Raw genomic sequence first — 14,179 nt, forward strand, 5'->3', positions numbered from 1 at the left:
GCAGGGGTCGGAGTTGGTTTCTCGGGACGCGACGTCCACATTGAAGCGGCGAGGCTCGAGAGGTTGTGTCAGTTAGCGCCGCCCTCACATCCAGTCACGTCAAGCGGCACCAATGTCGGACGTTGCATGCTTTGGGCCAGCATGAATGCAGCGCGACAAGAGGCGTGGGCATTTGTTGGAAAGCGCGGGAGAGGCGGGTGGTTTTTTGGTGGGCCAGGGTAGTCAGGAGCGGGCGCGGCAGTGATCCGGACACCCTCAAAGCCCTCCTGATACGTCTCCAACGTATCTATAATTTTTTATTGTTCCATGATGTTATATTATCATTCTTAGATGTTTTACAATCATTTTATAGCAACTTTATATCATTTTTTGGGACTAACCTATTGACCTAGTGCCCAGTGTCAATTGTTGTTTTTTGCTTGTTGTTTACATCATAAAAAATCAATCCCAAACGGAGTTCAAACGCAGCGAAACGTTTTGGAGATTTTTTTCTGTACCAAAAGGAACAACATGGGCCAAAGAAGTACCAAAGGGGTGCCCCAAGGGGGGCACAACCCACCTGGGCATGCCCTGGTGGGTTGTGCCCACCTCGGTGGCCTCTCGCACTGCTTCTTCGCCCTATAAATACCCAAATATCCCAAAAACCCTAGGGGAGTCAATGAAACACAATTCCAGCCGCCGCAAGTTCTAGAACCACGACATCCAATCTAGACACCATCACGGAGGGGTTCATCATCCTCATTGGTGCCTCTTGGATTATGCGTGAGTTGTTCATTGTAGACCTATGGGTTTGTAGATAGTAGCTAGATGGCTTCCTCTCTCTCTTTTGATTCTCAATACAATTGTCTCTTGGAGATCTATTTGATGTAACTCTTTTTTGCGGTGTGTTTGTTGGGATCCGATGAACTTTGAGTTTATGATCAGATCTATTTTACCGATGAAAGTTATTTTAATTTTGATCTCTTATATGCATGATTATTTATAGCCTCGTATTTCTTCTTCGAATCTTTGGTTTAGTTAGGCCGACTAGATCGATTTCTCTTGCCATGGGAAGAGGTGCTTTGTGATGGGTTCGGTGGTGACATGTTCTTTCCCACTAACAGAAGGGGCAGCAAGACACATATTGATCGTTGCCATGAAGGATAACAATATGGGGTCTATTCCTACATGAATAGATATTGTCTACATCATGTCATCGTTCTTATTGCATTACTCCGTTTTTCCATGAACTTAATACACTAGATGCATGATGGATAGCAGTCGATGTGTGGAGTAATAGTAGTAGATGCAGGCAGGAGTCGATCTGCTAATCTTGGACGTGATGCCTATATTTAGGTCATTGCCTGGACATCGTCATAATTATTTGAGGTTCTATCAATTGCCCAACAGTAATTTGTTTACCCACCATGTTTTATTTCTCGAGAGAAGCCACTAGTGAAATCTATGGCCCCCGGGTCTATTCTTTACCATATTTGCTTTCTGATCTATTATTTGCCATTGAGATATATTTTTATTTGCTTTTATTTTCAGATCTATTATTCCAAAAACCCAAAAGTATTTTATTTGCATCTTTTATTCGAGATCTATTTTATCTAATATACACAATTTTTATCCCTTCAGCCTGACAATTTCCTACGCCATTACCCGTAAGAGGGATTGACAACCCCTCATAAGTGTCAGGTTGCAAGTATTTGTTCTTTGTGTGCAGGTACCGTTTACATAGTGTTGCTTGGTTCTCCTATTGGATTGATACCTTGGTTGCATAATTGAGGGAAATACCTACCGTAGTTGTGTTGCATCATCCCTTCCTCTTTGGGAAAATACGACGTAGTTCAAGCGACATCACCCCCACACTTTGTCTCTGGTTTGCATTAAAAAACATCTGGAGCGGCATGCGGATTGATACAAGACCGTGTTGGATGGCAAAACACGTCCGGACCACGCGGTCCGGATGGTTGGGGGTGGTTTGAGGGTCGGTGTTGGATATGCCTTTTCTCCGTACCACGATCCATGAAGATGATCGTGCCATCAACATATTGTAGAATGGAAACCCCCCACACCCACTAGATGCAGGATTAAACCACCTACCCGATTGTTGTCCTTGGCTCTACCAATGAGAACTGGCCCGGCCGCCCTATGCTGCTGGCACATCCAAAGGCGAAGCTCTCGACTGCCAACATATTAGCCACAATATTGAAAAACCCTCCCTCAACCCTTTTTAGGTCGGAAAAAGGTCCAATATCACCATTAACTTCAATCCCTACACTACCCCCCGACAAAAGTCTTGACCTGCTGCCTCCAAGCCGGATCAAAACCTTTCATATGCAATGCTACTTCAAACAGGAGCAGTTAACCTTATGGCATGCCTTCTCGAAGTCCATTTTAAAGATAACTGTGTAAAGTTTCACCGGATGAATTTCATGTAGAACGACTACACCCTCCAGTATATGACCTCCTGGCATGAAAGCAGTTTGATTAGGGAGAATCGCTGCGTGAGCAAGCTTGGTTAGTTGATTTGTACCCACTTTGGTAAAAATCTTGAAGCTAACATTGAGTGAGAAAATAGGGGTGAACTGCTCATTCTCACCACCTCTTCCTTCTTAGGCAATAAAGTAATTACTAGTTCCAAAATTGAGTTTAAACAACTGAAGCTCACCACTAAACAAATCTAAAACATAGGCATTAGACCCACTTAACTGTTCCCCAGCATCGCCCCTATAAAATTCCACGGGGAACCCATCTGAGACAGGTGCCTTATTATTATTCTTGTGTAAAATAACCTCATACATCTCCTTATCTGTAAAGGGAGTGGTCAACACATCAACTTCAGAATATCCCCCATTGGGCCCTCATTCATCGACACAACATTTGATACTCGGGCACCGAAGAGCTTCTTATAAAAATCAGAGATGTACAACTTCAGGTTCTCTTGACCTACAATTGTACCCTCATTTTGCTCAAGTTGGATAATTCTTTTATTTCTATGTTTTTCATTCGCAGTAGATGAAAAAACAGAGTGTTGTTGTCTTCCTCCTTGACACCTTTTACTTTAGCACTCTAGGCCCATTTAATCTGTTCCTCTCTCAATAACTTAGACCCTCCTCTTCTTCTCGCTTGGTCGCACATTTTGCCACAAGGAGGGGTGTCGCTTCAGCTTTGATGTCAAGCTTATTAATAAGTTGAAGAATGCTTTCTTTTTCAAGTTGTAGATCCCACTATCATTCTTAGCCTAATCCGCAAGAATTGTCTAAGATGCCTGGTTTTATACTGCCATCGCTCAATATTAGAAACCCCTCTATTTTCTTTAGCCCATTTTGTTGCGGTCAACTCTAGAAATTCTTCTCTTTCAAACCACGATAGTTCGAAAGAGAAGACCATCTTGTTCCCCACGAGCCGCCTCACCCGAGTCAACGAGTAGAGGAGTATGGTCAGACAATCCCCTTTGTAGCGCATGCACCGTTACTAGAGGGAATTTTTTGTCCCACTCCACACAAGCCAAAACACAGTCCAATTTTTATACTTTGGAACCTCGAGATTGTTTGCCCAAGTATATTGTCTACCTGTGAGAGCTACCTCTCTCAGGTCCAGATTCTCAATAATTGCATTGAACATAAATGGTTAGGGACCATCAGAGTTATCATTATTTTTCTCCTCCCTCCTATGAATAATATTAAAATCCCCTCCCACTCCACAAATACAAACTAATTCCGAAAGGAATTCCGATTTGAAATCTGGTTGAGCCGCTCCATAGACGACAACCATGGCCCAGTCGAAGCTGTCAACTATGGAACGCACATGAAATTTGACAGCATAATCACCCGACGCCATCTTTCTTACCTCAAGTGATGCCGTGTTCACCGCAAGTAAGATCCCTTGAGATCTCCCTCAAGGCGGGAAGCAGCCAAACCACCCGAAATAGTGACCAAAAATTGAGAAGTAAAGTTTGACCTATCGGTTTCTAACAAAGCGATAAAATCCAACTTTTGTTCCCTAGCCGTTTCCTCTAAGAATTTTAATTTAGCCAAGTCCAGAAGATCTCTTCTATTCCAAAAGATGCCTCTCGCAACTCAAAATTTAACTTTGAACCTATGCACAACAGATATGTCGTATTGTTTTCGCTTACGAGTACGCCCCACCTTTGCCAAAGGTTTTGGTTGGCCCGCATGACCTTCGTTTCCCTCATCGGCCCTACTATAACACGGAACATCCTTATGATCTTTCGGTTCCAAAACACTGGCAGGAGCAAGAGAAAAAAAATATCAAGGGCTAGCGTACGGTTTTACAGAAAAAAATGTGTCGTCTTCCTGTTTGAATCTTTGTTTTAGCGTGCCATGCTAGGTCGTCCAGTTTGAGAGTGTGCCTTGGTTTAGCCGCAGTTGGATGATGACTACACCGACAAAGAAAGCACCTAGGCTAACTTCTTCTTAACGCGGTACAATCAACACATTTAGCACTATGAATGCACACATGTCTGCATCATGGGGTATGTGCAGGTGGATCCAAGGGCGAGAAGTATCAGTTCGTTGCAGCCATAGCCAACGAACACAGAGAGAGATGCCTATACGATGGATATCTCGGATGCCAAGGCCACCGAGGGAGATGGGCCGGCAAACACGCTGCCAGTTGATAGGGCACTACCCACCGTTGGCCTTGTCGGATCCTGCCCAGAGGAATCCTCGGATGATCCGGTTCACTTTCTTGATGGCAGCGTTGTTGAAGATGATGGCGGTGAGGAAGTGTGTGGGGATGACACTTAGGACATGGCGCACAAGGGATAGGCGGTCTCCTTTGGAAAGCATAGATGCCCGCCATGTGGAAAGCTTGCGTCCTAGTTTGTCGATGATCGGCTGCAAGCTCGTCGATGAGGCCTTACGGACTAAGAGGGGAAACCCGAGGTAGGTGATAGGGAAGCGAGCAACGGGGCACTGCATCTCCGGGGCGATCGTGGCGATGTGGCCGTCGGTGCATTGGATCGGAGTGGCCGAACACTTGTCAAAGTTGGAGTGCAATTTCAGGGCCTCCACGACTTGGCAGCTTGGTGCTGGAGATACTTGCAGGTTTTGGACCGACCACTGGATTGATGGCAGGTCAGCGGCCGAGATTGCCCCACTCGTCTTTGCTCTCGTCCCTAGGCGTATGCGGAAGGAGCGTTGCGTACGAGACGGCCTGCACCTGCGCTCCTGGGTGCAGGACATTCAAGGCGCGCTTGGGCCGGCGGCCATGGTGCAGTACGTCGAGCTCTGGCGCCTGGTGCGACACACTCATCTCTCCATCGAGCCTGATTCGGTGCGTTGGCGTTGGACTTCTTCTACTACATACACTACGAGTTCCTGCTACAAAGCTCTGTTCATTGGTGCTTGCGAAGACCCACATTGGCCTCTCACTTGGCAACCTTGGGCTCCTCTCCACGTTAAGTTTTTCTTATGGCTGGCCATGCAAGACCGCTGCTGGACCGCGGAGCGCCTAGCACGCCGCGGACTACCACACGAAGATGCATGCGCTCTCTGTGATCAGGAGGAGGAGACCATGCAGCACCTCCTTGTTGGCTGCTCTTTCTCTCGCCAAGTTTGGCATGAGATTCTCGGTTGGGATCGTGCGCCGATCGCCATTCCCGCCCCCGACACGTCATTTTAGATCTGATGGAGCTTCTCTCTCGACCTCGCGTCCGCATCCATGCGCAAGGGCCTATCCTCCCTCATAATCCTGTCAGCGTGGTGGATATGGAAGCACCGCAATGCTTGCATTTTTGAGGGAGCTAAGCCATCGACCACCATCACCTCCGACACCATCAAGGACGAGGCGCGCCTCTGGGCCAAGGCGGGTGCCACAGGACTACAAAACATCATCCCGGTGCTTAGTCTCTAGTTTTGTTGTGGGGCTGAGCATACCCCACTTTCTGTTGTGCTCCTATGCTTATACACCATGCCTAGTGCGTACATGACCTTGTAAGCGTTGTAACTCCATGCTTGTTCTCTTCTTCTATCAATGAAAAGATACGCATCTTGCATATTCGCAAAAAAAAAATACACAAACATACACCCGCGAGCATCAATGTTAAGTCTAAGACTTCAATCTTGATGGACACGTACAACCACAAAGAACCTAGGCCAGTTCACAGCACCTAGGCTAACTAATCTCACGCTTTGCACTAAATTAAAAGTATTGTACACAAAGCAGTGTGACTTGCCTTTGGAACCTGCACCGATTTTGAACCATGCATGGCATGCACGGTAAACTAAACACGCATATATTTTCTTCGTTTCAAAATAAATGACTTAATTTTATATTAATTTTAATATAAAATTAATATAAAATTGGATCATCTATTTTAAAACGGAGACACGCGACGGAGGAGACAAGCCGATATGACTTTGCTTTCGTTATTTTCGAGGCGCTTCCGACGTAGCCCGGCCGAAATTCCTTCCCAGTTTCCTGAGGAACCAACTCGACCGGATTCAGGGTCGGCGCTCCCGCCAACAGAGGAAGTTTCGCTGCGCCTTCCCCGCCAACCGAACCCGTCACACGTCTCGCCCCTCCGCCCAGGAGTACTAAACAGATGCTGTGCCGACTTGATGGTACGAAGGCATACGTGCGCCCATAACTTGATCAGAGTCTGATTTTGCATGGTCTACGTGTCCCTAGGAAAACTCTCCCGTCCCTAGCTAGTTTACCCGCCAAAAGAAAAGTAGAAAACAGTTTTGATATCACCTCTATATTTTGTGTTGTCAGCTTCAGACTACAAAATCTAGGTTACGAAAACCAAATCAAAACAATATGATGATTCTTAGTTGTTTAGACGTAAACTTTACCTATACATGGATTAAGCTTTAGGAGTCGTTCACTACTGCGATGGAATTTTAAAAATATGATAATTCTAGTTAACGGTCTCATCAATTTTGCGGTCTGTGACTAGAAATTCACTTTTCTTCTTTTACTCCCTCAGTTCCAAAATTGTTGTCTTACATTTGTCTAGATACGGATGTATCTAATACTAAAACGTGACTTGATACATCCGTATTTAGAGAAATCTAAGATAAGAATTTTGGGACGGAGGGAGTACATCTCAATGTAAAGAAATGATTTTTTTTATCAATGTACTACGTATGTTTTAAGATAGAATCCATCAAGGAGAATAACCGAACCTGGATCAAACAAGCAGAAATAGTTTTCTTTTTTTGAGAAAAGATTAAAAAAAGGTAAGTGGGATTATATTCAAAATAAAGAAAAAAAGATATCAACACAGCCGGAGTCACCAGGTAGAAAACTTTGTTGCATGCTACAAATTTCTACGCTAGGGAGCCAACAAAAACTAACCATCATTAGCAATAGAGTGTCATAGTCACCATTATCAACAACGTTGTTCAAATCTAGGAACCGACCACCTATAATTCAAAATCTACCAGCCACACTACCTCACACTTATCAAGATGCATCCCAACATAGCCCATCGGTGTAGTAACAACTCTAGCTAAGACAACCATCGGCAAGGTCGATAGAGCAACCAATCCAAGCACTGTCACCAAACCAAGGGCCACTAGGAGGCGAGGTAGACTAGGGAGAGGGTTGCTATGGACGACATCCATATCTCGGCAGGATCGACCATGATTGCAACTCCCACACCACGAGTGTCTCCCACACAAACCACATCACTGTCCTCATAGCCGACATAACAAACCACCACCAGCTGATAGGGTGTCAACATGCCCACCACCTAGAGCTATCACTATGAAGGCTGAGAAGCCAACCTTATGTGTCTTGCACCGAGAGGCATTACATATGCGTAGCTGGTTAGCCTCGCTGTTGTGCCAACGCTCCTCCACAACTATAATACCATCCTCTCGCAAACTACCACCCATGCAAAGACGAATATTGCACATCTCCCATATGTGTGAATAGGCAAGGGTCACTCACATCAGGTCTAGCGTAGAGGCGGTCAACAATGACTGTGCACTAACCCCCTTGGCTAGATCTAGTGGCGTGACAATGCCTTCTCATGTCATTGCGAGGTCTGACCTCAGCCCACGACAATAACGATGGTCGAGTACAGCAATGACAACCGTGACACCTGACGCCGAGAGGAGTGGCACCTCCATGCATCAACCAGCTAGACCACCAACACTTTTTTCGTGAATATGTAAAGCTTGCGTATCTTTTCATTGATAGAAGGAGTAGAATGAGTACAAAGGGGTACAACATATGACACGGACACAGGCAGGCGTGAACATGATGCCCGGAACAGAGAGAAGGAGATGCTCGGCCCGAACGGAGGATACATCACAACTAGACCTACCAAACCCGAACCAAGTGGCAATACCGAACCTACACAAGAATTCAAACATCTACCAAGCCAGAATCAGGGACACTGCAAGCTCGCAAGATAACGCCTTCAAGAAGGAAGACAAGCCGGGACGCCATCGCTATCCGGTCCGGGGGAGTTGGACCTAGGGTTTCCCCTGAGCTTGAAGAGGGACGCGGCTGAAGGCCTTGACAGCGCCTCGACACCTGCGGGCGCCGCTGCTGCCAGCACCGGCAAGCCAAGCAGGGTTCTCTCCTTGGCCCGAAGCTGAACAATCCCATAGCCGCCTAGTCCGGAATTGAAGATGTGAAAGCCAAAGTTGGTCGGGACTACCATGTCTGGAGGGGGTTGGCATGGCTGCACTAGGCTGATAGAGTGGCCACAAAGAGTTAGTCCATGCCCACTAGCGGGTGACGGCAGCAAAAAAAAACCCTAGTTGCCACTTTCCACGCAATGGCGACGTGAAAATCTCCATTAATCTTATCATAAGATTGGATGCCATTCGAAATTAAAAAGAAAATCTACGTTGAATACTTAGTGGAGAGTTTGCATGATTAGTGTGTCTTCGTTTTCGCATTTGATATGTATCTGGTCATCTTCGACGAAGAGGGCTGGCTAAATTTAATTAAACCCTCCATGATTTGTCCACCTCTCACCTTCATGACACTGTTAAAATTTAGGCTAAATTGGTAAGTAGGTTTCATGCAAACGAATGAAAGAAGCCTTCAAAGCGGAGGAGCCGAATAAATCGCAGGAAAGGTAGGCCCGGGCGAACCAGTACGTTTTTCCCGCGCGAAGCTTCGTCGAAGCTCACCTCCTCCGCGTCTGCGATGACCCTTATAATTCTCCCCCGGCCGTCTACTCTTCCGCAGCTCCGCCACCATCCCCGCCTTCCTCTCTCCCTCCTCCTGTCCACTCTTTCGCGAGATACGTACGAGCCTAGAACAGCCATGAAGTTCTTCGGTTCCTCCACGTCCAAGAAGGAGAACAAGGGGAAGAAGAGATCCAAAAGGAGCGGCAACGGCGGCTCCTTCGCCTCCACCGCGTCGTCGTCGGCATCAGATGACCAGTCTGTCACAACGCCGAGATCTGTCCTGCCGTCGTCTTCGGGGCCGGCGGCACCATCCGGCTCCGGGACGACCAAGAAACCGGCCCTGGTCGCCGTGACGCGGCTGGAGCTGGAGGTGGCGCTGCGTACGGTCGTGTCGACAGAGGAGGAGCTGGCCGCGATGCTCGCCGAGGCGGAGGCCGGCCTCGCGCTTGATGGGATCGTGGCCGCGGAGGCCGCGGACGAGGGCGAGCTGAGGGACACATTTGCGGTGTTTGACGCTGACGGGGACGGGAGGATCTCCGCCGAGGAGCTCCGTGCCGTGTTGGCCTCCCTCGGCGACGAGCGGTGTTCCGTCGAGGACTGCGGCCGCATGATCGGCGGCGTCGACACCGACGGCGACGGCTTCGTCTGCTTCAACGAGTTTACCCGCACGATGATGCTTGCGCCGTGAATTGTTGATGATACGTCCCTATCTAAATTATACTAGCAGCCTAGCTACCGTTGTTCGTTCATTATTAGTGAGTAAATTAGGTTTTGTTCTTGATTTTCGATGTGGTTGTGCACTCATGGTGATGAAATCACTCGACCGGCCAACTAATCACGACGAAGAGGCCAAAAAGAATATTAAGGTATGTTTGATTTGCAACTTTCTCCAAAACATCGGACCAGCAAAAATGTTAAGAAATGAAGTGTGTACGTGAGCTTTCCAAATCTAGGAATGTAGGGGTCAAATAGAGGCGTGTTACCATACCTCAAGAATTTCCGATCCAAGCATGGATCATCATAAAAGTAAAATACAATAATTTTGTTAGAACATTATGCGTTTGTCCTAGTCGACATCAAAATACAACAATTTTTTTATGAGATTTTTTGCGAGGATAACTTCCAACCTATTTATCAACCGTCAAAGTAGTACAAAGAACACCAGAAATAAAAAATACATCTAGTTTCGTAGTCCACTAGCAACGACTAGTAGCACTGGAGCGAGCCGCTGCCGTCTTCGCCCTTCCTTCATTGAAGCCGGGCAAACCTTGTTGTATTAGATAGTAGGAAAGTTGTCGTGCTAAGACTCCATAGGACCAGCACACCAGAATATCAACTGCCGTCGATGAAGTGAAGTATAGATCGGAAGGATCCAACCTGTAGACACACGAACAAAGACGAACGAAGACAAGATCTATGTGGATCCACCGAAGTCAAACGCTGACCAAATACCACGAGATCCACCGGAGACAAAACTCCACACGCCTCTGACGATGATAGAAACACCGCCTGGACGGAACAAGGTGGGGAGAATCTTATTCCATTTTCTGAGAGCCGCCGCCGCCTCGCCCCTCTCAGCAGAACATGAACCCTAACTCAAAGGAGTAAGAAAAAAGAAAACCCTCCCGCTGGTAAGGGCCGGGATCCACCACGCCTCCATGCCCCCTAAGACCACAAAAGACGAGGTAGACCGTCGGCAGCACTGGTGGGAGGCACGAGAAACCCTAGCCAAAGGGTCCTTTTTCTTTCCGTGGAAGAAAGAAAACGATCATGGGTAATTTGTTTTATGAGACTGAGCACACACAAACGATTTATGTAGAATTCCACATGAAGTATACTAGTTCATTTTATATCCTACAAATGATCAAGCTTTACAAAAGAATTCGTAAAATATATAATTCTCATGCAAGGGCATTTCAACGTCGACCCTCAAACCGCCCGCATCCGTCTGGGCCGCGGAAGCCATCCAACACGATCTTGCATCGGTCCGCGCAGATGTACTTTCTCCCACAAATTGGAACGTGGGGGGCTTTATGAGCGCTTGGACGCAACCTACGCTCGGTTCTGACCGACCTGGCCCATCCAAACACCCTTCCTCACCCACGCGTGCTTCCCGTCAGAAACGGTCAGTGCCGCTCCAGAGCGTCAGTGCCTGCATTCATGTCCGGCCAGAGCAGACGTGACCGCCCATTGGGGCTGGCATTGAAGCAGCGCATCGGCCGAGAGATCGCCGCCCGCGTCGCTTCTCAGTGCAGGCGACTGCTCCGTGTTCAAATTGGCACGACGACCGCACGTCCGTCCGTTTGTCACCCACATTAATGACACGCGGTTGCCGAGGCGGCTACTCCGGCGCCACCCGTCCGTCCCTCTGCCACCCATCATTGCTATATAAACTATTGCCCCGGCCATAGTCACAGTCATCCACCTCTAATCCCTCTCCGCACCATTCCCACCACAAATTCCTCCCCCGCCAAAGCTCTCTAGGATGGGATGACGTCGGACCAGAAGGAGATGGCCGCCATTACTGCCGACTGGCTTGCAGGCAGGCAACCGAAGGACGACGACGCCCCAATGGAGGACGCGACCAATGACGAGTCGGTGCCACCCTCCACCTCCTCCGTGCTACCCTCGCCGGTGCATTGCACCATGACCATCAGCGATGCCCGTGCCCATGAAATGGACATGGGGCGGGAGGACTGGGAGGAGCAGTCCCGGGAGGCAGCGCTGCTTGACTCCTACTGCTCTGCCCGCGAGATACGCCTCGCCCGTTGGCGGTACCGCCAGAAGGCAGTGGAGGTTGCGGCCGCCTACAAGGAGTGCGATGAGGCAGTGTTCGGCGAGACCGACGACGAGGTGGAGGTGATCACCGGCTCTTCCGAGGCCGTGCCCGGCCACCACCACCACGAAGCAGGCACGTCCGCGGGCGCTGCCGGTAGCGAGGAAGAATAGTGCACGGTAGGATGTCGCCGCTCGGGTCCCTAAAAGGCCACCACTCCTCGCCTCCCATCGATGCCAAGCTTGGTGGGCTCATGATTGGTGGCCGATTAGCCGCTTAGGGGCGACGTGGAGGCGGACAGGTTCATTTTCCGGGTCTCCGGAGGCGGAGCTGGAGAAGGCGAAGCTTCAATTCTCGAGGCTCATAGCCGGACACGAGGAACGAGCGCCGACGACCATTTAGAGTAGATATTAAATATACCTCCAAAGTCGGAATAACACCACTTAGTTAATGTAAATGTAATGAAGTCCGTCATGATTATATGAAATCCAGCCGCGTTTGAACGAATTTCGTCATGTTAATTCGAATTGTTGACCGAAAGTATGCGGATATCGTTGGATGACGGCCTCCTACATCCATGTCCGCGGACGGATACGAGAGAAAACTTGCGGGTTGCCGTTGAAGATACCAAATCCTTAGGATCGGGTCCTTAACTTTTGTAAGTTTGCTCATAAAATATACTTTGCCTCTTGGAAGCGGACGCACCTGGGCGGCTTGGTCAGAGTGTCTGCCATCTGCTCGCCGAACCTCCTGAGCTCAACCACCACCTTTCCACTCTTGATGTTGTTGCGGATGTGCTTGCTCCGATTGTGCAGCACCGAATTTTTCCCGAGCGAGATGGAAAATTTGTTGTCAATGAGAATCTTTGTAGCGCCCGTGTCCTGGTTCAGTAACTCGCCAAGCAGACGAGCCAACCAGATGCCCCTAGAGCTGCAGTGGAGCCGACGATGTACTCTGCCTCGCACGAGGAGAGAGAAACCACATGCTGCTTCTGGGACTGCCAGTTGATGGGGCTCCGCCCGAGGACGAATGGCATGCTTGAGGTGCTCTTCATGTCATCCAGATCGCCTGCCATGTCTGAATCGCTGAAGCCCCTAAGCTCCAGGTTGTCCCCACGACGGAATGTGTATCCATAGTTGAGTGTCCCAGTGAAGTACTAGAGCACATGCTTCACCGCGGCGAGGTGCGCAATCATCGACACCTCCATGAAACGGCTAACAAGGCCCATTTCATTGGCGATATCAGGACGAGTATGCACGAGATACCTGAGACTTCCGACTGCGATGCGATAGAACATGGCATCGGTGGGTGGAGTTGAGATCGCCGTGCTGAACCTACACTTCAGCTCGAGCGGAACCTCGCACCGGTTGCAGCCGCTATGCCTGCCTTGTCCAACAACTTGGCTGCGTACGCGGCCTGATCGATAGTGATCTTGTGCTCAGTCTGGTACACCTTGACACCGAGGTAGTATGTCAGCAACCCGAGGTTGCTCATCTGGAAGATGCTCTTCATCTCGTCCTTGAAGTAGTGCAACTCCTCCAGGTTCTCGCCGGTGAAGATGAGGTTATCCACGTACACACCAACGAGGAGCTGGTCTGTGCCAGTGCCGCGCATGTACCCGTGTAGCTGCAGGTGAAGTCGAGCGATGCGAGGTTGGCGCTCCACGCACAGTTGTGTGAGCCGTTGCCGCCGATCGCCATGGTCCCTGGCTGAACCCGAAGCTCTGATGCCGCGTGTTGTTGTAGACTCTCACTGTCAGCACATCGATCACGAACGAAATTCAGAGAGTGAGACAAGGATTTGTGTAGCGTAGTTTCTTCTCTTCCTTTTATTCTCGAAGGGAAATCAATCGTGCCACTAAACTCTCAACAACCACATCATGCCCGTGCCATCCCAGGGACTAGGTCCTGTAGCTGAGCCACGTCGGGTACTACCTAAGCGCACTGAGCACACAACGAAGCATGCCCTCGTGCAGCAATAATGCTAGACTCACGGATAATTACGGACGTTTTACAGGGCTCCCTTCTAACTAATTTTTTTGCCCCCTGATTTTCAGGGGGTGCGGGCCCTTCCTCCTCCAATCCTTAATTCTAATGGCCCACGTTCCCCAAACCGACACTGAAACTTAACTGAAAACTGGAGAAATGCTAACAGAAAGATGCTCCTTTGGATTTCGCTGCCATGGCAGCGTGGCAGCGTTTTTTGCAGGCGACTAAATTATACTAACAAGAATGAAACACTTGATAGCGCATTGCTACCTTTATCAGTATTCAGACTAAAATAACTATAGCTG

General features: G+C 48.7%; 1 protein-coding gene across 1 annotated transcript; it reads left to right on the forward strand.

Annotated features, from left to right (window-relative positions):
* Positions 1–9,158: 9,158 nt before the first annotated feature.
* On the forward strand, positions 9,159–9,989 carry LOC119302426 (probable calcium-binding protein CML36). Its single transcript, XM_037579467.1, has one exon. The coding sequence runs from the start codon at positions 9,247–9,249 to the stop codon at positions 9,796–9,798; it is 552 nt and encodes a 183-aa protein (XP_037435364.1). The 5' UTR covers positions 9,159–9,246; the 3' UTR covers positions 9,799–9,989.
* Positions 9,990–14,179: the final 4,190 nt, after the last annotated feature.

The sequence above is a fragment of the Triticum dicoccoides genome, chromosome 5A (assembly GCF_002162155.2).
Source record: "Triticum dicoccoides isolate Atlit2015 ecotype Zavitan chromosome 5A, WEW_v2.0, whole genome shotgun sequence".
In the NCBI taxonomy this organism is placed as follows: Eukaryota; Viridiplantae; Streptophyta; class Magnoliopsida; order Poales; family Poaceae; genus Triticum; species Triticum dicoccoides.

What these genes read in the sequence shown, in the direction of transcription:
- LOC119302426 (XM_037579467.1), top strand. Translation starts at nt 9,247, where the DNA reads ATGAAGTTCTTCGGTTCCTCCACGTCCAAGAAGGAGAACAAGGGGAAG.